The 25,570-nt window shown below is 37.2% G+C and overlaps 2 protein-coding genes across 8 annotated transcripts in view; one reads left to right on the top strand and one right to left on the bottom strand.

The window, feature by feature from the left end:
* LOC131162219 (putative pentatricopeptide repeat-containing protein At5g43820) overlaps positions 1-25,303 on the bottom strand; it is a 39,671-nt gene extending 14,368 nt beyond the window's left edge. For 5 of the 7 annotated variants that reach the window (XM_058118477.1, XM_058118478.1, XM_058118475.1 and 2 more), the window contains exon 1: positions 23,444-25,292. In XM_058118477.1, the coding sequence (XP_057974460.1) occupies positions 23,550-25,247 (1,698 nt within the window). In that variant the 5' untranslated portion in view covers positions 25,248-25,292 and the 3' untranslated portion in view covers positions 23,444-23,549. Of the gene's footprint in view, positions 1-20,397; positions 20,533-23,443 lie in introns of all 7 variants that reach the window. The other 2 variants (XM_058118476.1, XM_058118474.1) reach the window with 2 other exon arrangements.
* Positions 16,298-16,786, top strand: LOC131162885 (secreted RxLR effector protein 161-like). Its single transcript, XM_058119492.1, has one exon. The coding sequence runs from the start codon at positions 16,298-16,300 to the stop codon at positions 16,784-16,786; it is 489 nt and encodes a 162-aa protein (XP_057975475.1).
* Positions 25,304-25,570: the final 267 nt, after the last annotated feature.

The following is a 25,570-nucleotide window of genomic DNA, read 5'->3' as shown; positions in this document are numbered from 1 at the left end:
TTCGTGTGTTAAAGATGCCTGGATCAAGAATAACTCGGCCTCGAGTCTCCTGAAACTTGCTATTTGTCTTAAGAGAACTAAAGTTGTTTTACGTGCATGGAATTAAAATAAATTTGGGAGAGTGGGAGAAAACCTTCAAGCTCTCAAGGAAAGGATGAAATCTCTAAAAAATCAACTGCAATTAGGTTTTTCTGAGGAGGTTGAAGCTGATTACTTAACTACTAAGTTGGAGATTCAAGTGTGGGAGAATAGGGAAGCATCTCGCCTAGGACAAATTGCAAATAAAAAATGGTTGATTGAGGGGGATTAAAACTCTAAATTCTTCCATTCAGTTATCAATCAAATGCGGAATAAGGGTCGTATAGACCGTATGGTTCTGAACTACGGGAGGATATTGGAAGGTGCGGAAGTAATACATAATGAAGCCGCTGTTTTTTTTCAAAATTTTCTCTCAGAGTCTTCAGTGGTTGAACCTTGTGATCTCTCCAAGTTAATTCAAAGGCATATTTCAGATGTTGATAATAATTTTCTCTGCACCGATCCAACGGAAGAAGAAGTTAAAAGAGCGGTGTTCTCTATTCCCAAAGAAAGCAATCCGAGACCAGATGGATTTGGCTCTGAATTTTATATATCTTGCCAGGACATTGTGAAAAAAGATGTCTTGGATGCGGCAAAAAAATTTTTTCAAGGCACTCCTCTCCGTTTATTGTTTTAATTCCGAAGGTGAACAATCCTTCTAGCTTCGAAAATTCCGGCCCATTAGTTTGTGCTCTATGGCTTACAAAATTTTTTCCAAGATTATTATTTTTAGGCTAACTGAGATTGTTGAAAAGTTAATCTCGCATGAGCAAGGCACTTTTATTCCCGGGCATAGTATTTTTGAGAATATTACGCTTGCACAGGAAATGGTTCATTCTTTGCACAAAAAAAATGATTGGTGGCAATGCGATGGTAAAACTGGATAATGGCTAAGGCTTATGACAGTGTGAATTGGAATTTTCTTCTAGAGGTTCTTAAGGCTTTTGGCTTCTCTGAGAGGTTTTGCAAGCTCATAAAAAATTGTGTGGAGTCCCTGTGGTTTTCCGTTATGATGAACGGAACATTTAAAGGGTTTTTTCAATTGACTAAAGGCTTGAGGCAAGGGGATCCACTTTCTCCTTATTCATTCATCATAATGGAGGAGGTTTTGACAAGGTTGCTTAGTAAAAACTATGAGACAGATCGTATTGGACAATTTAATCATTCGATTAGGGCCCCTTTGGTTTCGCATTTGCTTTATGCAGATGATATTCTTATTTTTGCAAATGGTGGGAAAAGGTCTATTAGAAATTTGGTTTACACTCTAGAGATGTATGAGAAGTGGTCGAGTCAAAAAATCAGCAAGACAAAGTCTACATTATTCCTTCCAAAATACATTACTCCTGCTCGAAAACATGGTTTACTGAGAATCACGGGCTTCAAGGAAGGTAAATTCTCAGTTACGTATTTGGGTGCGCCTTTGATTTCTAAAAAATTGCCTTCCAGGATCTTGGAGCCTCTTGTGGAGAAGATTAGGAAGAATATTGCAAGGTGGAAATTTAAGTTGCTCTCGCAAGGTGGAAGATTGATTTTATTAAGACATGTGTTGTCACGCCCTTAACTCGTGGATGGGCCCCAGGTGTGAATTTAGTAATCTAACCTGTCTCTGTATCAATTAAAACATACATGATACTACACTAAATAAGGGTCCGACCCCGTAAGGTACACGTATACCCTATACACATTCACATACACATACATACACATCACATACGCAGCAGAAATGTTCTTTCTGATATATACAACGTACCATATCAGAGTCTATACATAACTAGAGTCTATACTCCAAAATACAGTACGTACCCTGGGTGCCTACAAAACCCAACAATGACAACCCGATTACAAAATCCGTACTTACACAAGTACTATACGCAGCTAACCGACAACCACGCTCCCGTTACGCTAGGACGCTAGTGACGGCTACTCGATTCTCATAAATATCATACCCCCTACCTCGAATTTCAACTCACGGCGACCAACATCCGCGTAACTCTTCTGCCGACTCTGAGCTGATTCGATTCTATCCCTGATCAATCTGACTTTCTCAGAAGCCTGTTGTATGAGTTCGAAACCCAATATTTGTCGTTCACCAACCTCATCCCAATACAGAGGAGACCTGCATCTTCGACCATACAATGCCTCGAATGGTGCCATCCCGATACTAACTTGGAAGCTATTGTTATAGGCAAATTCCACTAACGGTAGAAACTGAATCCAACTACCTCCGAAATCTAACACGCAAGCCCGTAACATATCCTCCAAGATCTGTATCGTCCCCTCTGACTATCCATCAGTCTGAGGGTGGAACGTTGTACTGAAAGTAAGTTTCATCCCCAGTACTTCCTGTAAGCTCGTCCAGAATCGAGAAGTGAACCTTGGGTCTCGATCTGAAACAATGGACACCGGTAGCCCGTGTATTTTGACTATCTCCTGCATGTATAGATCTGCTAGCCTTCTCAAGGAGTAGCTAACCTTCATCGGTACAAAGTGAGCAAATTTAGTCAACCTGTCCACAATCACCCAAATTGCATTCTACCCGTGAAGTGCTGGTGGCAATCCAGTGACAAAGTCCATGGAGATGTGCTCTCATTCCACTCCGAAATACTCAATGGTTGCAACGGCCCTGCCGGCCTCTGATGTTCAGCTTTCACCTGCTGACATGTCAGGCATTGCTCCACAAATCGAGCAATCTCTCTTTTCATGCCACTCCACCAGAAAAATTCACGCAAATCCCAATACATCTTCGTGCTGCCCAGATTACTGCATACAAAGAACGATACGTCTCCTCCAAGATCGTTCTCTTTATACCTTCGTCGTTGGGAATGCACAGTCTGGTCCCAAACCTTAACACACCTCCCTCGGAAATGTTAAAATCTGCAGTCAATCCTTACTGTACCTTCTCTACAACCTCGATTAACTCCGCATCATTAGCCTGCGCGGCTTTAATCCTCTCAAATAACGTCGACTAGATCACTAAGCAAGCAATGAAAGTCTGATGATTACCATCCACCAACTCCACGCTTAGACTTTCCAGATCCCGTCTAATATGATGCTAACCTACTACTACAGATACTAACGCGTGCTCTGACCTCCGACTCAACGCATTAGCTACTACATTAGTTTTTCCCGGGTGATAGCTAATAGTGCAATCGTAGTCCTTGATCAGTTCAAGTCACCTTCTCTACCTCATGTTCAACTCCTTTTGCGCGAAAAAGTATTTGAAGCTCTTGAGGTCTGTGAAGATCTCTCACTGCTCACCGTATAAGTAGTGTCTCCAAATCTTCGACGCATATACTACTACTGCCAACTCCAGATCATGCGTGGGGTAGTTCTTCTCATACTCCTTGAGTTGCCGAGAAGTATAAGCAATTACTTTCCCCTATTGCATCAGCACACATCCCAAACCCTTCAGCGATACGTCGCTGTAAATCAAAAAACCACCGTCCTCAGATGAGATGGTTAAAACCGGAGCAACGACCAGTCGGTGTTTCAACTCCTGGAAACTCTGCTCGCACTCGTCAGTCTAATCAAATCGCACACCCTTCCTCGTCAACTGTGTCAAAGGGTCAGATAACTTAAAGAATCCCTCCACAAACCGCTGGTAGTACCCAACCAGTCCTAAGAAACTCCGAACATCCTGTATGCTCCTCGGTTTCACCAATCCACCACTGCCTCTATCTTACCTGGATCAACTGAGATACCACCTCCCAACACAACATGGCCAAGAAATGCGATCTGCTTCAACCAGAACTCACATTTCTTAAACTTGGCATACAATTTCTTCTCACGTAGAACCTGAAGTACCAACCTCAGATGGTTTTCGTGCTCTTCCGAACTCTTTGAATATACCAGAATATCGTCGATGAATACCACTACAATCTGATCCAGGTATTCATGGAAAACCTTATTCATTAGGTCCATAAATACCGTCGGGGTGTTAGTCAACCCAAATGGCATGACCAGAAACTCGTAGTGACCGTATCTGGTTCGAAAAGCAGTCTTCGCAACATTCTCCGTCCTAACTTTCACCTGATGATACCCTGACCATACATCGATCTTCGAAAAGACTTACGTTCCCTACAGCTAGTCAACCAGATCATCTATACGAGGCAACAGGTATCAATTCTTAACTGTTATCTTGTTAATCTCGCGGTAATCAATGAACATTCACATCGACCTGTCCTTCTTCACGAACAATACTAGAGCTCCTCAGGGCTAAACACTAGGTCGAATGAAGCCCTTATCCAGTAGTTCCTGCAACTGCTCCTTCAACTCTCTAAGTTCAGCTGGAGCCATCCGATATAGAGCTTTAGAAATTGGTGCCTCGCCTGACAACAATTCAATAGCGAACTCCACCTCACGATCAGGAGGTAAACCGACTAAGTCTTTCGGGAATACATCCGGAAATTCGTTAACCACTCGGAGATATCTTCGAACTTCAGATCATCCCGAGGTGGTTCCTTCACGCAAGCTAGATACCCCTGGCATCCATCCAAAAGTAGTCTTCTCACCTGTATAGCCGATAGAATCTGTAGCGTCAAACGCACACACGGTCCTACGAATTCATACTCCTGCTCCCCAGGAGGTCTGAACACTACTACCTTCCTACAACAATCTATCACCGCATAACTAGAGAATAACCAATTCATCCCCAGTATGACGTCAAATACACACATGTCGTACACTACTAGGTTCATCGGCAGCAGCCTTCCCTGAATAACTACTGATCAGTTTCCTAACATCTTACTACAGATCATTACACTCCCAGTCGGTGTAGCCACAGACAACCACTCATCCATCACTTGGGTTTCAACCTCACACCGTTTCACAAAACTTGTAGATATAAAAGAATAGGTTGCTCCCGAATCAAATAATACAACAGCTCTATTCGAAAGCAATAACATGGTACCTGTCACCATGTTTCCCGCATGTTCTGCATCTGCTGGAATAAGAGAGTACAACCTCGCCGGAGCCGTGTTTGCCTGATAGTTTTCCCGAGGCATCTGATTACTTCCACGGTTCTAGCTCGATGCAAGCGCATCGCTCCTCTGTGCCTGACAGTTTCGGGACATGTGGCCTTATTTGCCACAGTTGTAGCAGTTACCCCAAAACGGCCGACATTCACCATCATGCCATTTACGGCACTTGGTGCATTGCACGGAAGATGGATCCCCCTGAGGACCCTGCCGTTCGGTATTCTGGAAATAACCTGAACCATAGTTCTTCTTCTTCCACGGTCCCTGTCAAGAATCAATTTGAGAATCAGAAGATACTGGCCTCTTCTTCTGTTCTTGTACCACCTCGTACCCCTGAAGGTTAGCCTCAACTATGGTGGCTTTCTCTACCAGAACAGAGAACTCTCGAATCTGCAGTATACCCACAAGCCTGCGGATGTCTTTCCTCAGACTCCTTTTGAACATCTGAGTCTTCTCATACTCGTTCGAGATCAAACACGGCGCAAAACGAGATAGCTCAATATATCTGGAAGGATATCTCTGCACCATTAGGGTTCCTTGAGTCAGGCTCGAGAACTCATCAGCTTTTGCATCACGAGTGGAAGCCGAGAAGTATCTCTTGAAAAATACCTCCTTGAAACGGCTCCAAGTCATACCAGATGGACTAGCTCTCTACTTCTCAAGCAGACTCACAGCCGTCCACCATCTTTTAGCTTCTCCTGCTAGCTGAAAAATAGAATAAAGAACCTTCTGCTGGTCAATGCAGTGCAGAACTTCCAATATCTTCTCGGTCTTCTGCACCCAGTTTTCTGCTACTATCGAATCAAGTCCTCCAATAAACGTTGAAGGGTGCATACGGGTGAACCTCTCTATGGTACAACCCGTAGCAGTAAGAGAATGCTCACGTCTCCTAACACTGGGCCCAATCTCCCACATGACTTGCCTTGTCAAATCCCAAGGCACAGAAGGAGACTCGTCACTCGTAGTCCCCTCAGAACCACTATCTAAGTTATTATCCTTGAGCTCCATTCTGAAAGTAAGATAGGATTCAGTTAGAATTTCTATATCATAGACAGTTAACACAATCATTGAAAGCTAATCATGTCAACTACAACTCTCACGAGTCCAAGTATGTCCTACAACACCGACACGAAACCAACAATGGTTTGCTGTGGTTTTACTGAAATTGTCATTTCAGGAAAAACACAGAACACTGCCAATGAGTCCCCGTCTAACTACAAGACAACCCTCGACCTACTCTACCCATTTCCTACATCCTATACTCTGGTATTTTCACATAACTATGTCTAACCAAGTCTACAAGACCTAACAACCTAGTTAACTTTGATACCAAGCTATCACGCCCCGAACCCGCAGACAGACCCTAGGTGTGAATTTAGTAATCGAACCTGTCTCTATATCAATTAAAACATACATGATACTACAATGAATGAGGGTCCGACCCTGTGGGTACACATATACCCTATACACATTCACATACGCAGCGAAAATGTTCTTTCTAATACATACAACATACCATACCAAAGTCTATACATAACTAGAGTCTATGCTCCAAAATCCAATACCTTACCTCAGGTGCCAACAAAACCCAACAATGACAACCTGGTTACAAAATCCATACTTACACAAGTACTATACGTAGCTAACCGACAATCACGCTCCTGTTACGTTAGGACGCTAGTGACGGCTACTCGAAGGACCTAAAAAACATTTGTATATTCGGGGTGAGACACCTCTCAGTAAGGAAGAAAACAGGTTATATCAGTGTGTAGCATACAAGTGTTATTTCGACATAAAACATAACACGATACAGTTCCAATATTTTCACAATCCAGTTTCAATACATAAGATACAAAACATACGGTCAGTGTCGTCACACTCTTCGGTCGAAACCGACCGCATTACACGAAGCACCCGATAACCTGGCATTAGCCGAAGCCCCACAGAGATATCATTGCTAATACAATGTCAACTCACACCCATCGGTGACCAACCGGAACAAACAGGCGATATTCACACTCTCGGATATAGAGTCGGACACTCTCGCCCACGGTACTTAGTCGAGACATGGCGTTTGCCCACAATAATTAGCCGAGACGTGGCAATTTCACAAAACTTGGAACAATTTTGGAACTCATGTTCTTATACCTCTCAATTTACAGTAATTAGCCATAACAGCTGTTTTCACACACCTGGAACATTTTACATACAATAGTTCATTCCACACTTATTTGATATACAACAAATCATAACGTTTTTAGTTCGAGTATACAATTTAATACAAATATAGGTACAGTCATCTCAATATCACAATTTTATACAACATACAATTTTCCAACAGAAATAGAGATGATACCCGAAACCCCTAAATTTTCCCAAAACAGTAACCCAAAATCCCGTATTTTCACCCAATAGATTTTCCCAAATAAGTAGCCAAATCATACATACAATCGTAAACTACATGTTTACCGATTCCAATTTCAAAAATAACTAATATAAACAGAATCCCCTTACCTTTTCTCGAATACCAAAACCCGAACTCTATGGCTCCAAAACTACGAACCGAGTTCTCAAAACCTAAACAATGAAGAATAATACTTCTTTACAATACTATTCTCTACAGATCTATAGAAACAAAAACGGATTCAGAACCTTACCTCGGTTTTGGATCAAAACCTGAAAATTCTCGAAACGAAATTCCGATCCGCTATAAACACAGAGATTCTACTCCTGATCCATGTGGCAACGTCAAATCGTTGATTCTGGCAATAGATGACTCGAAATCCTAGAGAGAGAGAGAGAGGATTTTGATTTCTTAACCATTAAGCAAGTGAAATAGATATTTATAACTTGGTTGACCCGACCAGACTCATCGATGAGACGGCATCCTCGTCGACAAGCTGTAGAAGGAAGTTCGTCGTCAACAAGGTGGACTCATCGACGAACCACTGGAACTCGTCATCGAACTGCACAAGAGACTTCGTCGATGGGAAAAGAAGCCTCATCGACGAGCCCTACTATTTTTACCTTTTTAATTTTCCTTCTTTTTCCTTATTTATTTAGTTCACCTATCTCGGGTCGGGTTCTTACATGTGTTGTCTAGCATGCCGATACATTTGATGTCGGTTATTAATGTTCGCAGGTCACATTTTCTCGCATCAACACTCTTCTTGCTAATTTTTTATGGGGAGAGGTGAAAGGTAAAAGGAAGATTCATTGGCGCTCTTGGGATAAAATTTGTAAACCTACCTCGGAAAGGGGTATGGGCTTGAGAGATCTTAAAGAAGTCCGAAAATCTCTTCTCATGAAATTTGCCTTCAAACTGCTCACTTCTAATAATCTATGGTCAGGTTTTTTCAAGGCTAAATATTGCAGAAATGATCATTTATTAATAAGGAATGGGAGACCAAATGACTCTCAGTTCTACAAATCAATGATGGCACCCGTTCTGGAAGTTATGGATAATGTTAAAATGTAGGTGAGAGGTGGGAAGTCTTCTTTTTGGTTCAATAGACAGCTTACATCGGGCCCGTTAGCCGTGCGCACTGAGGATATTTCAAACAAAAAGTTGTGTATTAAGGATTGCTGGCTGAATAACAACTGGAACTCTGATTTATTAATGGAATTGGTTGGGGCCGACAGAACAATGGAAACCTTGCATAATGTGCTAGATCGTAAAAGTGGTCAGAATATATTCATCTGGAAGTCTTCCCCTAACGGCAAGTTCTTTACTAAAACGACATGGGAGGCAGTGAGGAGCAGAAGTGATAATTTTGAGTGGAATGACTGGTTTTGGCATTCTTTATTGTCTAGAAGAATCTCAATGTGTTTATGGAAAACCTGGTTTAGATGCTTGACAGTAGATATTAGAATTCAGGCCAAAGGAATATCGATGGCTTCGGCTTGTGATTGCTGCGTGCAGAGAAGCCAAGAAAACACTGATCACATTCTTTCTTTAGGCGAGGTGGCTTCAAAGATTTGGAGTCGAGCTAGTGTGGTGTTGGGAATTCCTTTCCAACAGTTCCTTCCCTGAAAAAACAGAATTGCAAACTGGTTCCACTATGCTCGAAAATCATCTATTAAAGGTATTTTAATCAGTCCGATTCCGTGTTTAATTACGTGGTGCCTCTGGAATCGAAGATGCAAAGCGAGAATGGAAGGAGTTTATTAAAGTGCGGATCAAACGTGGAGGAATGTTCAATACTGGGTTAGTTCTTTAGCTGAGAGATCTATTCTTTTCAAAAATTGAAGATATCGGACATTACGATTTTGAAAGAGTTTCAAATTTAGTATTAGGGAGTTTGCGCTAGGCCTAAAAAAATTATTTCGTGAGTTAAACCCCCAACTGGGTGGATAAAACTTAATTGTGATGGGAGCTATAGGGGCAATCCGGGTACTTCAGGAGGTGGAGGAATTATTCAGGACTACCATGGCATGGTGAAAGTGGCTTTTCCAAGCTATTTTGGCAATAGTACGAATATTAGTATGGAATCAAAAGCAATTCTGGAAGGAATTCGTTTATACAAACGATTTCATTATTTTAATGTGATTATTGAAAGTGACTTGTAAATTGTTGTTGATTGGCTTCGGAATGGTAGATGTACCTTATGATATCTTTGGGATTTTTGGAAGGACCTCGTGGCGGAGCTAGAAAGAGTGAACTTCATGGTGATCCATCAATATAGGGAAGGCAAAAGTGCGACTGATTTTCTCACTAGAGAAGGAGAAATGGTAAACAATGTCATCTACGAAAAAAAACATATTTTACCACGTTCTCTGAAAGGTATCCTTTGGATAGATAGGTTGGGTCTCACTTCCTTTCGTCATTAGTTCAACCTCTCGATTTTTGTTTGGTAGGTTAAGATTTTTTGATTTTTTGATTTTATTTTATTTTATTATTTTTGTTTTTAATAGGTTTGTTTAGATTTTTTTTTTATTTAACTTTGTTTGGATTTGTAGTCCTATTTTGGTTGGATGTTGGTGTTATTTTTGGGAGGCATTTAATTTTTTTATCTGTAATCTCCCAATGCTTGTCTTGTAACCACGATATTCCTCCATCAAAAGTAAGGACATATTAATAAATAAATAGAGGTGCCATCCTCCTTATTTTAAAAAAAATAAAAATAAAAAAAAAATCCATCAACTCTTGGTAATGAGTTTGAGCTCTATGTCGTCATTAATTATAACAACTAAAATAAGACCTTGGTCGGGGCAATTGAATGAAAGAAAAAATGAGTTTCTTATGTCATTCATTGATCAGTTATAATAGACATGAAACATAGTAGGTTACCTATTGGAATTTGACAGTTGGACCATATCCTAAGGTAAATCCGAAGTTGTAATGATGGAAGAAAATACTACATTATTTTTCTACGGGTTCTTGAACGTAATTGTGTACTTCATGCTATCTGGTCATTAAGGAGTGTTGTTAGACACCAACCTTGATTAGTAGATTGGTTTGACCAACTTACTACCAGCTTAGTATTTAACCTATGGGGTTGCACACTAACGTGTGTTCTGATCTTTGCTAATGGATTATTTATTTTATTATTTGATAATTAAATTGGAGAATTTAATATAGTCAAATAAATAAATTTTTAATTCAAATGGAATAGTATTATATTTTTGGCTAGCACCAAGAATATAATTAATATTGGAGATAGACTGATGATTTCCTATTTAGTATAGGCAATTGATAATATCTCTGGGTTATTTCACTAATTGAAGGAAAAAATAATAATATAATAATTTATCTCCATCAGTGATATCAATGGAGTGTGACCGTATTATTGCAATAATGGTAGGGAAGTGATATATTATTATAATGATATGCAAGGTGCTATGTATGCAACAATAGTATATTATATCCGTGTGCGAATATAAGATGATATGCATGCTAGTAGCTATGCTGGAATGATTGCAATAAATGATAGAGAGGATATAATAATTTACAATTGTTATGAAATTATTGCACGTAATAATAAAATGTGAAGTGTGAGTGTGTTGTGTAAGATTGGAGAGGATACAATAATTTATAATTGTTATGAAATTATGGATGAATAATGATAGCCCCATCCATTATGGATGTATTTTCAATAATGGTGGCTCTCTTCTCCAACAATCAACCACTCACCCACCTATATTTGGATGAGCAAATTGATATAAAAATAATGAGCCACACTGGATATAATGATTTATTATATATCAATCTCTCTCACAAGGTTTATGAATTGAATTTGGCTGATCCGAAGTGATAGAGAGATAAGCACAATTCTCCAAACTGAAAAAGGCAAGTAGCTTCTCCCGCTAGAGAATTGGATAACACAAGGAAATTCTAAACCCCAAGAGATAAAGTACCGAGGTTGTCTCTTGTTTCCATTAATCAAAGGTCAGTTTTGGTGTGGATACACATAGAGTCTTCGTACTAATGAAGAATTTCTATACCCAAAATTCACTTCCAGGTATATTGTTTTAACGTTTAAAATAATTTAAATACAAATAGATCAACCTTGGATTGTTTTTAATTTTTCCGCACCAAAAATTTGGTGTTTTCTAAAATATGTTTTTTTATTGTTATTGAAGCATGTGATGTTAATAAACAACAACAACATAACCAAACCTTAAGTCCCACTAGATGGGGTCGGTTATATGAATCATTTTCTACCAATTTATACAATCATGGACCATTTCTTTTGACAGATTTATAGATATTAAATCCTTACTCACTATCTTCTCCCAAATTATTTTAGGTCTACCTCTACCCCTTCTACTGCCCCCCCACAGTAACTAACTCACTCTTCCTCACTGGTGCACTATGTGGCTTACATTGCAAGTGTCCGCACCATCTGAGTCGTCCCTCCCTCATCTTATCTTCTATAGGAGCTACACCTAACTTACCTCGAATATGTTTATTCCTTAATTTATCTTTCAATGTTATACAACTCATCCATCTAAGCATTCTCATCTCGACAACCTTTACTTTTTGGACAATAACATAAAAAAATTTAGTAAACTCAAATTATATGTGATATAATGAAATATTCTATTTATTACATGTGAAGTATTTAAAATTTAACATATTGATTTTGTTTAATTGTTACATGCATATTTGTACTTCAAATAATTATGAATTATTTATTACATGTGATGTAAATTGATTCCATGTAGACAACCTAAATTTAAATCCTTATGTTTTTGGTGATTATCTCACCATGTTATTAAAATTATTTTAATAATTTTTCCCTCTCATTGAAAATTGAGTTCTTGGACAATAAAATAAAAGATATTTTATTATAAAGTTTTCCATCAAAATAAATAGTTATATTTATTTCTTGTTTACAAGGTGCGGCTTGACAACCAGGAGACTTGTAGTTCAAAGAATAAAATAGAATTATTTATTGCATTTGATGCATGCATGGAAAGAATCATTTAATTTTATACTATACGCCTGGACTACCCAGGGGGTATGACATTTAATTGATTCTTTTCCAAAGTGATAATTGAACTCAACTATGCCAATAGGAATGACCTGACAACCAGAGGACTACTTGGCATGGAGCTAATTATGGAAGTTGTATAGAGATACAATTGCTAAAAGTACCTACTTTTAAAATATGCGTGAGAAACGATTTGACCACCAAGGGGCTCATTCATATTGTTAAAAGATTCCTATACTCCACCAAAAGAAAATAGAGTTTTCTGTGACTACAATGAGGGTAACGTAGTTCATGATATTAGTGGAAATATCATTTAGATAAAAGCCCATGTCTTTACGATAAGTGTTCTTACATTATTTTATTTTTCCTAATCTCAGAATTCTCAAAATGTCTGCTATATCACTACGCGGTATACTTAATACCAGTGAATTGGTTAGACCAAATTTTGATGACAGGTATCGAAATATGAGAATTGTTCTCATGCATGAAAAACTTATTGATATGATCGATGAGCCTATCAAAGAATGCCCATACCCAGATGATGCTAAGGCTATCGAGGATTTTCAGAAATACTTGGAAAAAAGTCTTATTGCCAAATGCATCATACTGGCAGCTCTGAGTTCTGAACTCCTTAGGAAATATTAGGATATGGATCCACCTGCAATCATCGAACATCTTAGGAAGATGTATGGTGCGCAAAGCAAGACAGCTAGATATCAACTATCTAAGGCTTTATTTAAATCCGCACTAACTGTGAGCTCTCAAGTTGGGCCCCATGTGATCAAAATAATTGATCTTATTGAACAACTTGAGAAGTTGGGATGCACACTTGGCAAGGAGCTTTCTCAAGATTTGATCTTGCAGTCACTACCTGGTTCCTTTTCACAATTTATTGTTAACAACAACATGAATAAAATGAGTTGTGATCTCATGAGATGCTCACTATGTTGGTTGATTATTATGATAATCAAATTGCATCTAAGAAGAATTAAGGAACTATCATGTTGTCTAGCAGTTCTTCCAAAAGGAAGGATAAGGGTAAGAAAAAGCCTAAGAAGAAGCCTATTGCGCCTAAAGGTGGTGTGACCAAACCTAAAGGCAAAGAGGGCAAATCTAATCAAGCTGATAGTGAATGTTTCTTCTATAAGAAGAAAGGTCATTGGAAGAGAAACTACAAGGAGTATCTTGCATCTCTAAAGAAACCAAGAGAGATTATCATGAAAAATGTTTTCATGATTTCTTTAACTGTTACAGATCCTTCAATGAGGGTATTAGATACTGGTAGTAGTTTTAACATCTGCAATATGTTGCAGGGACTTCAAATCAGTAAGAGGTTGAAGAAAGGAGAAGTTAATTTTCAAGTTGGGAATGGTGCCAATGTTGCAACCCGAGTTGTAGGATCAATTTCTCTAATTATGCCTATGGGCAAAGTGCTCGTATTAGAGAATTGTTATTATGTTCCGAAATTTGTTTCAAACATAATTTCAGTTTCAATGTTGGACAAGTATGGTTTTCGTATTGTTTTCAATAAAAACGTTTGCTCTATTTATCTTAATGATGATTTATATATGAATGGTTATCTCCAACATGGTATTTATGTCTTACCTAATGTACATGCTAATACGATTATGCATGTTCCTAATCTTAAAAGAAAAAGAGATGTTCAAGTAAATCAAATGTATCTTTGGCACTATAGACTTGGTCATATTGGAGAGAAAAGAATTAACAAGTTGCACAAGGAGGGTTATCTTGATAATTATGATTATGAATCATATCCAACTTGTGAATCTTGTCTCAAAGGGAAAATGACCAAATCTCCATTTGTTGGAGTTGGAGAAAGAGCTTCTAAATTATTGGGACTAATTCATTCAAATGTTTGTGGGCCCATGAAAATTCAAGCCAAAGGAGGATATTCTTACTTTATCACAATCACTGACAATATGTCAAGATATGGATTTGTGTATCTTATGAAACATAAATCTTAGTCATTTGAAATGTTCAAAAGATTCCGTAGTCAAGTTGAAAATCAGGTTGGTAAAAATATCAAAATACTGAGAATTGATAGAGCAGGAGAATATCTTAGTGATGATTTTATTGGATATCTCAAAGAGAATGGGATTCTCTCACAGTGGACACCTCTTGGAACACCACAACATAATGGTGTGTCTAAAAGAAGGAATTGAACCTCATTAGATATGGTGAGGTCCATAATGGGGTTCACTAATCTTCCAATTAACTTATGAGGATGTGCTTTAGAAATAGCAACATATTTATTAAATAAAGTTCCCACAAAGTCAGTCTCTGTGACACCATATGAGATATGGAAAGGACGTAAGCCAAGCCTTAAGCATATTAAAGTTTGGGGTTGCCTAGCTTATGTTAAGAGATTGCAAATAGACAAACTTGATTCAAGATCTGATAAATGTAGATTCATTGGGTATCCCAAAGAAACAATGGGGTATTGTTTCTATCACCCTTCTGGCCATAAAGTGTTTGTGGCTAGAGGAGCAACCTTTTTGCAAAGGGAATTTCTTTTAAAAGGAAATCATGGGGAAGAAATAGAAGTTGATGAAGTTCAAGAAATTAATGAATCTACACAAGAGCTAGAACTTGAGATTCAAGTTGAGCAACCTTTATTGGATGTTCTAAAGTTGACAAGTAAGTTGCCATCTTCAACAGTTGAAGTTCAAGAACCAATTATGGTTCAAGAATAGGTTAGTGAACCAGTTCTAGATCCGATTGAGCAACAACCAAATCCAGTGCAAGGTGAGCAAGTTGTACACGAACCTTTTAGAAGGTCTAGTCGACAACATCATGCACCGAATAGATTAAATTTGATGGTGCAAGATGAATCGCCAAATGAGGTTGATCATAATGATGATGACCCTAAGACCTATGAAGAGGCTATACAAAGTTCTGACTGTAAAAAATGACAAGAAGCCATGGAATCTGAAATGGAATCCATGAAGATCAACAAAGTATGGACTTTGGTTGAAACTTCAAAGGATATCAAACCTATTGGCTGTAAATGAGTTTATAAGAAAAAGATTGGAGCAGACGGAAAGGTGGAGACCTACAAAGCCCGTCTTGTTGCCAAGGGATATCGTCAAAAAGAAGGAATTGACTATGACGAAACTTTCTCTCCTGTGGCAATGCTCAAATCAATTCGGATTCTATTTGCTATAACAGCATACTATGATTATGGAAATATGACAAATGGATGTGAAAACAACTTTCCTTAATGGTGAGCTAGAAGAGGATGTGTATATGACACAACCTGAAGGTTTCATATCCCCGTCCGATCATAATAAAGTTTGCAAACTACAAAAATCCATTTATGGATTAAAGCAAGCTTCTAGGAGTTGGAATATTTTTTTTAACAAAACAACTGAAAAGTTCAATTTTGTTAGATGTGAGGAAGAACCTTGTGTGTACAAAAAGGTAAGTGGGAGCACAATTATTTTCTTAGTGTTGTATGTTGATGATATATTACTCATTGGAAATGACGCACCGGCATTACAAAATACTAAAAGTTGGCTATCTAAATAGTTCTCCATGAAAGACTTGGGAGAATTAGCTTATATATTGGGAATAAAGATCTATAGAGATAGATCTAAGAAGTTGCTTGTGCTTTCTCAGTCTATGTACATTGATGTCATCTTAAAAAGATATAACATGGAAAATTCCAAAAGAGGCTATCTACTGATAGGCACTAGAATTTCTCTCAGCAGGGAGGATTGTCCTAAAACACCTGAAGAGAGAGAACACATGAGTAGAATCCCATATGCTAGCATAATGAGAACTATCATGTATACCGTAACTTGTACACGACCTGATGTGGCTTATGCAGTTAGAGTGACTAGTCGATATCAATCGAATCTTAGTGAGGAACATTGGAAAGTAGTCAAGTCCATTCTTAAGTACTTGAGAAGAACTAAAGACCAATTCCTCATCTATGGAGATATTGAGTTGAAACTTGAAGGTTATACCCATGCAAGTTTTTCTTCAGACCAAGATGATAGCAAATCTATTACTAGTTATGTGTACACTTTAAATGGTGGTGCAATGAGTTGGAAATGTTCCAAACAAGCTACTGTAGCTGACTCAGTGACTGAAGCAAAATATATAGCAACAAGTGAGGCTGCTAAGGAGGCAGTTTGGATGAAAAAGTTCATTACTAAACTTGGTGTGGTTCCTTCATTAGAGGGTCCAGTTCCATTGTTATGTGACAATACTGGAGCTATTGCTCAAGCAAAAGAGCCAAGATCACATAAAAAATCCAAACATATTTTGTGAAGGTATCACTTGATTAGAGAAATCATTGAATGTGGAGACGTCATAATTCAAAAGATTGAAGGAAAAGAAAATGCAGCTGATCTGTTCACTAAAGCGCTTGGTGCAAAGGAGTTTAACAAGCACAAGTGGAAATTGGGAATGAAATACATTACCAATTGGCTCTAGTGCAAGTGGGAGATAGATATGTTGGATTGTTTGGTGTTCAAAACACGCAGCGTAAAAATTAAAAACAATTCAAGGTTGATCTATTTGCGTTTAAATTATTTTAAACGTTAAAACAATATACTTGGAAGCAAATTTTGGATATAGAAATTCTTCAATAGTACAAAGACTCTATGTGTATCCATACCGAAACTGATTTTGGTAATCAACTCCTTGATTAATGGAAATAAGAGACAATCTCGGTACTTTATCTCTTAGGTTTTAGAATTTCCTTGTGTTATCCCGTTCTCTAGCGGGAGAAGCAACTTGCCCTTTTCAGTCTGGAGAATTGTGCTTATCTCTCTATCACTTCGAATCAACCAAATTCAATTCATAAACCATGTGAGAGAGATTTATATATAATAAATCATTATATCCAATGTGGCTTATTATTTTTATATCAATTTGCTCATCCAAATATAGGTGGGTGAGTGGTTGATTGTCAGAGAAGAGAACCACTATTATTGAAAATACATCCATAATGGATAGGGTCATCATTATTCATCCATAATTTCATAACAATTATAAATTATTGTATCCTCTCCAATCTTACACAGCACCCTCACACTTCACATTTTATTACGGCGTGCAATAATTTCATAACAATTGTAAATTATTATATCCTCTCCATTATTGATTGCAATCACACCAGCACAGCTACTAGCATGCATATCATCTTATATTCACACATGGATATGATATACTATTGTTGTATACATAGCACCTTGCATATCATTATTATCACTTCCTTACCATTATTGCAATAATACAGCCACACTCCATTGATATCACTGATGGAGATAAATTATTATAGTGAAATAATCCAGAGATATTATCAATTTCCTATTCTAAATAGGAAATCATCAGTTTGTCTCCAATATTAATTATATTCTCAGTGCTAACCAAAAATATAATAATATTTCATTTGGATTAAAAATTTATTTATTTGACTAAATTAAATTCTCCAATTTAATTATCAAATAATAAAATAAATAATCCGTTAGCAAAGATCAGAATACTTATCAGTGTGCAACCCCATAGGTTCAATACTAAGCTAGTAGTAAGTTGGTCAAAACAATCTACTAATCAAGGTTGGCGTCTAGCAACACTCCTTAATGACTAGATAATATGAAGTACACAATTACGTTCAAGAACCTGTAGAAAAATAATGTAGTATTTTCTTCCATCATTACAGCTCCGGGTTTACCCAAGGATATGGTCCAATTGTCAAATTCCAATAGGTAACCTACTATGTTTCGTGTCTATTATAACTGACCAATGAATGACATAAGAAACTCTTTTCTTCTTTCATTCAATTGCCCTGGCCAAGGTCTTATTTTAGTCGTTATAATTAATGACATGGAGCTCAAACTCATTACCAAGAGTTGATGGATTCCATCTTGATCAATCATTCTACAAGTATTAAATCGTACCCAATATCCTTTCAATTATTACCATAGGGCAAACGGTGTCCAGAATCAAAGTACGATAAATAACATGTTAATTACTATGAAGATCTTAGGTCAAAGAAAATTCTTACATCATATTCCTCAAAAAAATATCCTATTGACAATTTGATGGTAATTCTAACCATTAGGAATTTTCAATTGAGTCAGTTCAATGATCATATCTCCATATGCATCATCTATATATGTAATTTAGTTAATGACATAAACTAATCTCTATCTTATAGAGCCCACCACATATATATTGATCTAACCGGATCATTAATGTCCTAATATTAATGATCCTATGACCAAGAACAATTTAGATTAAATAATAAAAGACCTAACTCTCATTATCATGATCTCCATCATGATGATAAGCTTATAAATTTAATCAAGGATCTTTATTTAGTTAATTAAATAACTAAATAATAAAAATGTTAATGTCATTTATTAATCAAAACTGTTTATTAAAAATGTGTTCAAACTATTACATGTGAGATTGGATCTAGGGCATACTAATTCTAACCCCAACAAGAATAGCATTAAAAAAAATTAAAATTTCTATAAACAATCATAAGACCAACTATGCCATATGGATTAGAATGGTAAGCAAATAAGCAACATATCCAAAAAGTAAACGTTGCTGAAATGAAAATGCTAAGATGGTAGAGTGGTATAAGTATAAAAGATAAATTAAGAAATGAACACGGCCGTGGTTAAGTTAGGCATAGCACAAAGATAAAGGAAAGACAGTTAACATGGTTAGGGCACTTGCACCGTAAATCAAATAATACATTAAGGGAATTGAGCTAGTTAATGTTAGTGGGAGAAAAATGGTAGACCTAGCATAACTTACGAAGTGAGTAAGGATTTTATAGCACTCCAACTTTTGAATGATATTACCCTAGATCCTGCGAAATAGCACAGAAAAGGATTCACGCAGCCAAACTCGCCTACTGGACTTAAGATTGGTTGTTTTTGTTGTTGTCGGTTTTCATTCACATCCCACCCTCACTCCCCCTCCCCTCCAAAGAAAAACATAAAGGATATTGATGCAGGACAGAATCATGTATTTGCAGCCATGAGTGAAGGTGGGAAAGATAGAGGGGAGGGGAGGGGAGGGGAGGAGAACAAGAAGAAGGAAGAGAGAAGAAACGGGATACAAGGAGGGAAAAACACATGCTCACTACAATTCAAATTCATCAATAACCAACCTCCTACATGGATTTCACACATTATTTATAAGAAAGCCTAAATAAAAGAAATTACACATATACCCCTAAAGATACATGAAATTACAAACCCCTAGAAATATGCATATATTACAAACAAGACCCGAAATACACATAATCCAAACATTGTTGACCCACAACCTAATAGCTTAAGCATTTAGGTAAAGTGGTAATCTAACATGGTATCTAAGCTAGTTACCAGGAGGTCCCCGGTTCCGGTCTTGTTGCCTACATTTATTGTTTGGTATTTAAAAAATTATAATATTCCCTATAATTATCTCTCCACGTGCTGTCAAGGTGCACATGCAGGAGAATGCTAAAGCTTGATATACATTGTTAACCCACAACCTAACAGCTTAAGCTTTTAGGTAAAGTATAATCAAACACTAATTAAACTAAACACACAAAAAACTATTAAAAAATATCAACAATCCCTTAGCCTAATTATTCTGAATTAGCCTCCGACAAGGGTCTATCCATGGTCCAGCTTCTAGTCCTACGACAGATATGTATGCATAACTATGACGGCAACTAAACACACACAGAGAGCCCAAGATCTGTGTTGAGACCTTGAGTTACATGCCTGCCCAATCATAAAGCTGTGAAAATTTTAATCTTAATAATTTATATAATTTTAATGAAAACAATACAACGAGAAGCAATGGGAAGAAACAGAGGCCCAACAGCTAAGCCAAAAAAAAATGCATAAAAAATAGCAGGTGAATCAGACCTTACGCATGGTTGAAAATCGGGAACATTATGGTACTACAGTGACAAGAGTAATACTAGAATATACTGAAAATGGTGGGTGCAGTGCCAGAAAGCAGATCCTCTCCATAAACATGCATATTCAACTTCCCACCACCTTTAAAATCAAATTAGCAGTCAATGTCAGTATTGCAAAATCCCCATAAAAGTTTTGGCAAATCATAAGCAATTCATTGAAATCTCAAAAACTTTAATGATCATTATTACAAAATTTCATTACCCTCCAAATTGAAATCGTCCTCCTACTAATCTTCTTTTTCTAATTTAAAATAAATATTATAACAAGAAGGAAAGAAATGATAGCTTCAAGTGTTTTGAATTTTTTAGCAGAATTGAGCTTAGATATTAACTACCCCTTAAGTATTTAATTTATATTAATGGAAAATGTTTTAACATTGTTGTTGTTATACAGTTATTGCACCTTACTACCACATACTTATCATTAATGTATTGTACATATTTTAGTTATCAATCTTGCATTATTATGTCTATTAACAGTTCTTAAAGTTTTCTTTAGAAATACCATGTTTCACTTCAAAGTCCCATCATTTTTAAAATCAAAATCAAAATTGTCATTGAAACTTCTCTATTCTTGAAGGCTCAAATTTTAGTCGAAATCAAAATATAAAACCTTGGTAAAGAGTTTACTATTACCTTCACATTCACACATAACTTCATCCAATTGTTTTCCAACAATCAGCGCAATATGTCTACTTCATTATCATGTCTACTGAAATATGCATGGTATGAAAAAATTATCTGTACTTTCCTATCGTACCTAAAACATGTTGTACAAATTAAACGCATAACTTACAATCTGCTTACCATTATAACAAATTAACTCTTCATATATAAACTAAATAATTTTATTTTGATCATTGAAAAACTGGAAAAAAAATGTCATATGAAATCAATTTAGATTACTTAATTCAGCAACTTTTCAACTTTCAACAGACTGACAACTAAAACTGCTACAATCATCTAAATCAATGCTTACGCTATTTAAGCATTGATCCAAAATTTTTACTCTTTTTACTTCTATGTATCCTCTAACTATGTTGGAAAAATAATAAACATGTACACAGAAATGGCACAAATATGAAGTAAATTTAGCCCTTGCTATGCATGTAGGTTGGACTTCAAAATAACGTAATACTTTTAGTTAATGAAACGCAAAATAACTTTAGAACTTTTCACTTTACATCTTTGAAAAATGGAATCAGAACTATGGAAAGCTGATGAGTTTTATTCTAAACAAAAGTTTCTATCCTAAAGTGTTAAAACTAATGTACCCCGAACAAAATGTACTAAAATGCAGCCCCACAAAAAGCCCCAGTATCAGAAGTACCAATCATCAGCACAACAGCCCACCACAGCACATGATAGCAATATTTGTTGCCTAACAAAGGATCACTAAATTAGAGCCAAGCGGTAAAAGCAACAGTTTCAACACAGTGTTTGCAAGAGAATTAGTCAATACTAGCCATGGGCACGCACTATGCGCGTGCTCCAGGCTCTCTATTTTAAAAAATTTAAAAAATTAGAAAAAAAAAACAAAAATTAAATAGTATAAGGCCATTTTGGGTAGTTGAAGATAATTATAGGGATATTTGGGGATAATTATCAGTAGTTATAAGGAATAATTTGACATAATTATAAGGGTATTTTGAAATAGTTGTGGGTAGTTAAAGGAGTATTTTGGAATAATCATTGGTAGTTACAGGGATAAATTTGACACTTTTAAAAGATGACATCAAAGGAGAATCCCCTTTATAGTATTAGAGATACTGGTCCCCTTTCAGTAGGAATATATCCTCACTCTATTTAGTATCTTCTGTTTACATTCTAAACAGGCCTATCACTATTCACTACCCCGTCCTCCCAGGACATTGCCACCCTCAACTCACTTATAAATCACAATGATCAGCTCAAATGCTTTGCATCATTTCCATTTGAGCAAGCGAAACCCAAAGCTTTTAGAGAACAGCTTTCAGCTGGAAGCAATCAATATTTAGTAATTGTTTCATGCAATTCAAAATATTTATGCTTTTGTTTAAGAAAAAAATAAAAGGAACACATTAAGGAAACAAATTAATTGTATGGTGATGGTGGTAGACTGGCAGGCATGTCCAATTTGCTAAACAAGGATTTCAGAAGTTTTCTTTTTCTCATTTTGGGAAAGTAGGTGTGGAGAGAATAGGAGTGTAGAGTTACCAACATTAATTAACTGATCAATCAAGAACTTGAGAATAGTTCGGGGACCAACGACAGTAAACAATTTTTCAGATTGCAATAACTTATGGGGGTGAAATTGCATTTTTTACCATGTTTGGGGCTACCCAGTAATAAAAATTTTCACATACTAAAAGTGATAGGAGTGGAGTTATATATTTCACAAAGCTTGAGGGGACCCCTCCACTGCAAGGGCAAAAGTAGTTCTGCCCTTAGCAGAATATAAGAATGCATCAGATAAAGTTTCACTCGTCAATCATGTTCCCCACCTGCATAATGGCTTTTATGGCTTGCTCCAATACAACTTCTAAAGGAGAATTGACCCAAAAAGAAAAACCAAGAGAATATATGCAGATTCAGCACTTTAAAGAATCAAGTGTTAAGTCCCTACTCCCTAGATTGGTATATTAATGTGACCCCTCTAATCTTTTAAATTAATTATATGATCAATTCAACCTAAATTGGGTTGAATTCAACTCATTTGGCCTATCCCAAATTTAGGTTACAACACAAACAATCATGGGTATGAATAACCAATTTAAAATCGGCATTCACATTGACACCATGAGGCATAGTGCAGTGATTCTTGTGCACTTAATCCAAAAATCAATTATCCATACGATATTCTCAACTTTTTAGCATTTTGAAAAATAGCATCACATGTCGACGTACTTTCCCTGGAGCTTATTATTATTGTCAACTAATGCACATTCATCGGAGACGCTAAGATCTGCACAGATTAGAGAACTTAAAACAATGTCAGGCATCATACTTACCGCAAAAAAAATCCCCTTCTGCTGAATTGTCAAGAACCTGCTGTAGGAAGTGCAAAGCACCCTGCGCATAATATGGTTACATTTGCCAGCTGATAAACATGCACATTCAAAAATGCCACCCCTTAGCGCGCCAATATCTTCGTGCATTTTCATTGCAACGAGCATTTTTTATCCTTAGAAAAAGCTTGTAAGCCCTCTCCACTTTATTTGAAGCCAGAAGTTTGTTATTCAATTTGCTACAAATAAGCCTGCTTGGGCAGAAGCCTTTGTGCAGAGACTCCTCCATGACAAGTGCAGCATTTTCAAGCTGCCCAATGTTGCAAAGCCCATTGATGACATACTCATAAACTTCTGTATCAGAAGAATAACCACTTTCTTGCATGTCATCCCATATATTGAATAGCATCCCACATTTGCCAAATCTAGAAAGTCGCATGAGTAATAGCTTATAAGCACTCAATGAGATTCTACACCCAACTTTTTTTGCTTTCTTGTAGATCATCAAAGCCGCATGTGGTGGACCATAGCCACACAAGGGCTCAATAAAATAGGTTATTGTACCTGTAGTGGGGACAATTCCTTGACCCAGCATCTCATCAAACATTTCTAGTGCATCTGCTACTCTTCGTTCCTTGATAAAAGCAGCAATCAATTTCTTGTAGGTATCCACATTTGGGTCACATTTACTATTCAACATTTGCTCATAATACTTCATACATTCATCAAAATCTCCTACTGATATAAAATTAGAAATCATTGCATTATAAACAACAACATCCGGGGCACAGCCTTGCTCCACCATGCTATCAAAAACAGAAGCTGCATCATCAATACGACCAGCTCTCCCTAAACACTCGATAATGCAACTAAATGTAAAGCAATCTGGATTAATACCATCTTCCACCATTGCCCTCACAGTCTTTACGATTTCACTAACCTTACCAAATTTCGACCATCCTCTAATGATGAGATTGTATGTTCTAGTGTTATATGATACCTTCCCTTTCATCGCATCGAACACGGAATTCGCAGCCCCTAGAAAAGACCGACGACAAAGGCACTGCATGAGCACGTTTAAAGATTCCGTATCAGGTCTCAGCCCAATCTCTTCTAAGTTTCCAAACATTTGAACTGCTCTGGTCACTCGACGAGCTCTAACAAAACTATCAATTACAATCGATAACGTCTCACAAGTAGGGCTTATTCCTTCTGCTTTCATGCTGTGCAACATATCCACCATAAATTTTAAAAATTTTCTTCTGCCTAGCGCTTTAATGATGATATTATAACTATAAATATCTTTTGGTACCAAAAGCTGCTTAGTTGCCCAATTAAAGAAGATGACCATCGCTTCGCCGCCTAAATTCCCACTATTCACGACTTTAGCAACGATATCGGTGGTTAAATCTACGCCAACATCTGTTAGGGCACGTTCGACAGCCGCTTTACCCCTTAGTTTCTGAAGAAAGACGCCTCTCAACTTCTCTTCGGGGGGTAAAAACGAATCAACGGCCCTAGTCGATACATTCTTGTCCGAAGAACTCTCTGTAAAGAGGTTCGGAGTTCTACGAGAGTTAAATAACAAATCAGAGAGTTCATCCAACACGAAACGCTCGTCCACATTACTGAATTGGTTCCCGATATCCTTTTGTGATGATTCGTTGTTCGTGGATTCTACGGGAAAGTCGGTGGTTGAAAATGGAAACGACGTAAATGATTGATGGAGGCTAAGCGAATTGTACCTGGTTCTGCAATTTTTGAAGCGCGCGAGAACCCCTTTAATCCGTTGGGGCTGGAACGCCATCGGAGGAATGCCAGCTTCGTCGTTTTCCCGCGAAGGCAGAAAGCGGGTAGCGAATGAACGCTGGTAGCATGTGTGGGATAGACAGCAAGCTTTGCGGGCTCCACGTAGAACTGTAAATGGGACAAATTATTTTGGGGGCAAGATTTTGGGATTAAGAATAATTCGTTTTATCTCATCCGTCAACGTCATAAATAACACAGATTCATATGTATTTAGTTAAATTAGATGATATTGGTCTTGCTAAGGTGGATAGCTCACTCTTAATAGTATTATTTACTTGGATCTATTGAATTTATAATTTTAATATTATTAATGTTCAAAAG

Source organism: Malania oleifera, chromosome 8, assembly GCF_029873635.1.
Source record: "Malania oleifera isolate guangnan ecotype guangnan chromosome 8, ASM2987363v1, whole genome shotgun sequence".
Taxonomy (NCBI): Eukaryota; Viridiplantae; Streptophyta; class Magnoliopsida; order Santalales; family Ximeniaceae; genus Malania; species Malania oleifera.
The sequence above is the reverse complement of the archived record's forward strand: the minus strand, read 5'-3'. Positions and strand labels throughout refer to the sequence as shown.

Bases quoted from the DNA above. Each gene is read 5' to 3' on its own strand.
- LOC131162885 (XM_058119492.1), top strand. From the start codon at position 16,298: ATGTATACCGTAACTTGTACACGACCTGATGTGGCTTATGCAGTTAGA.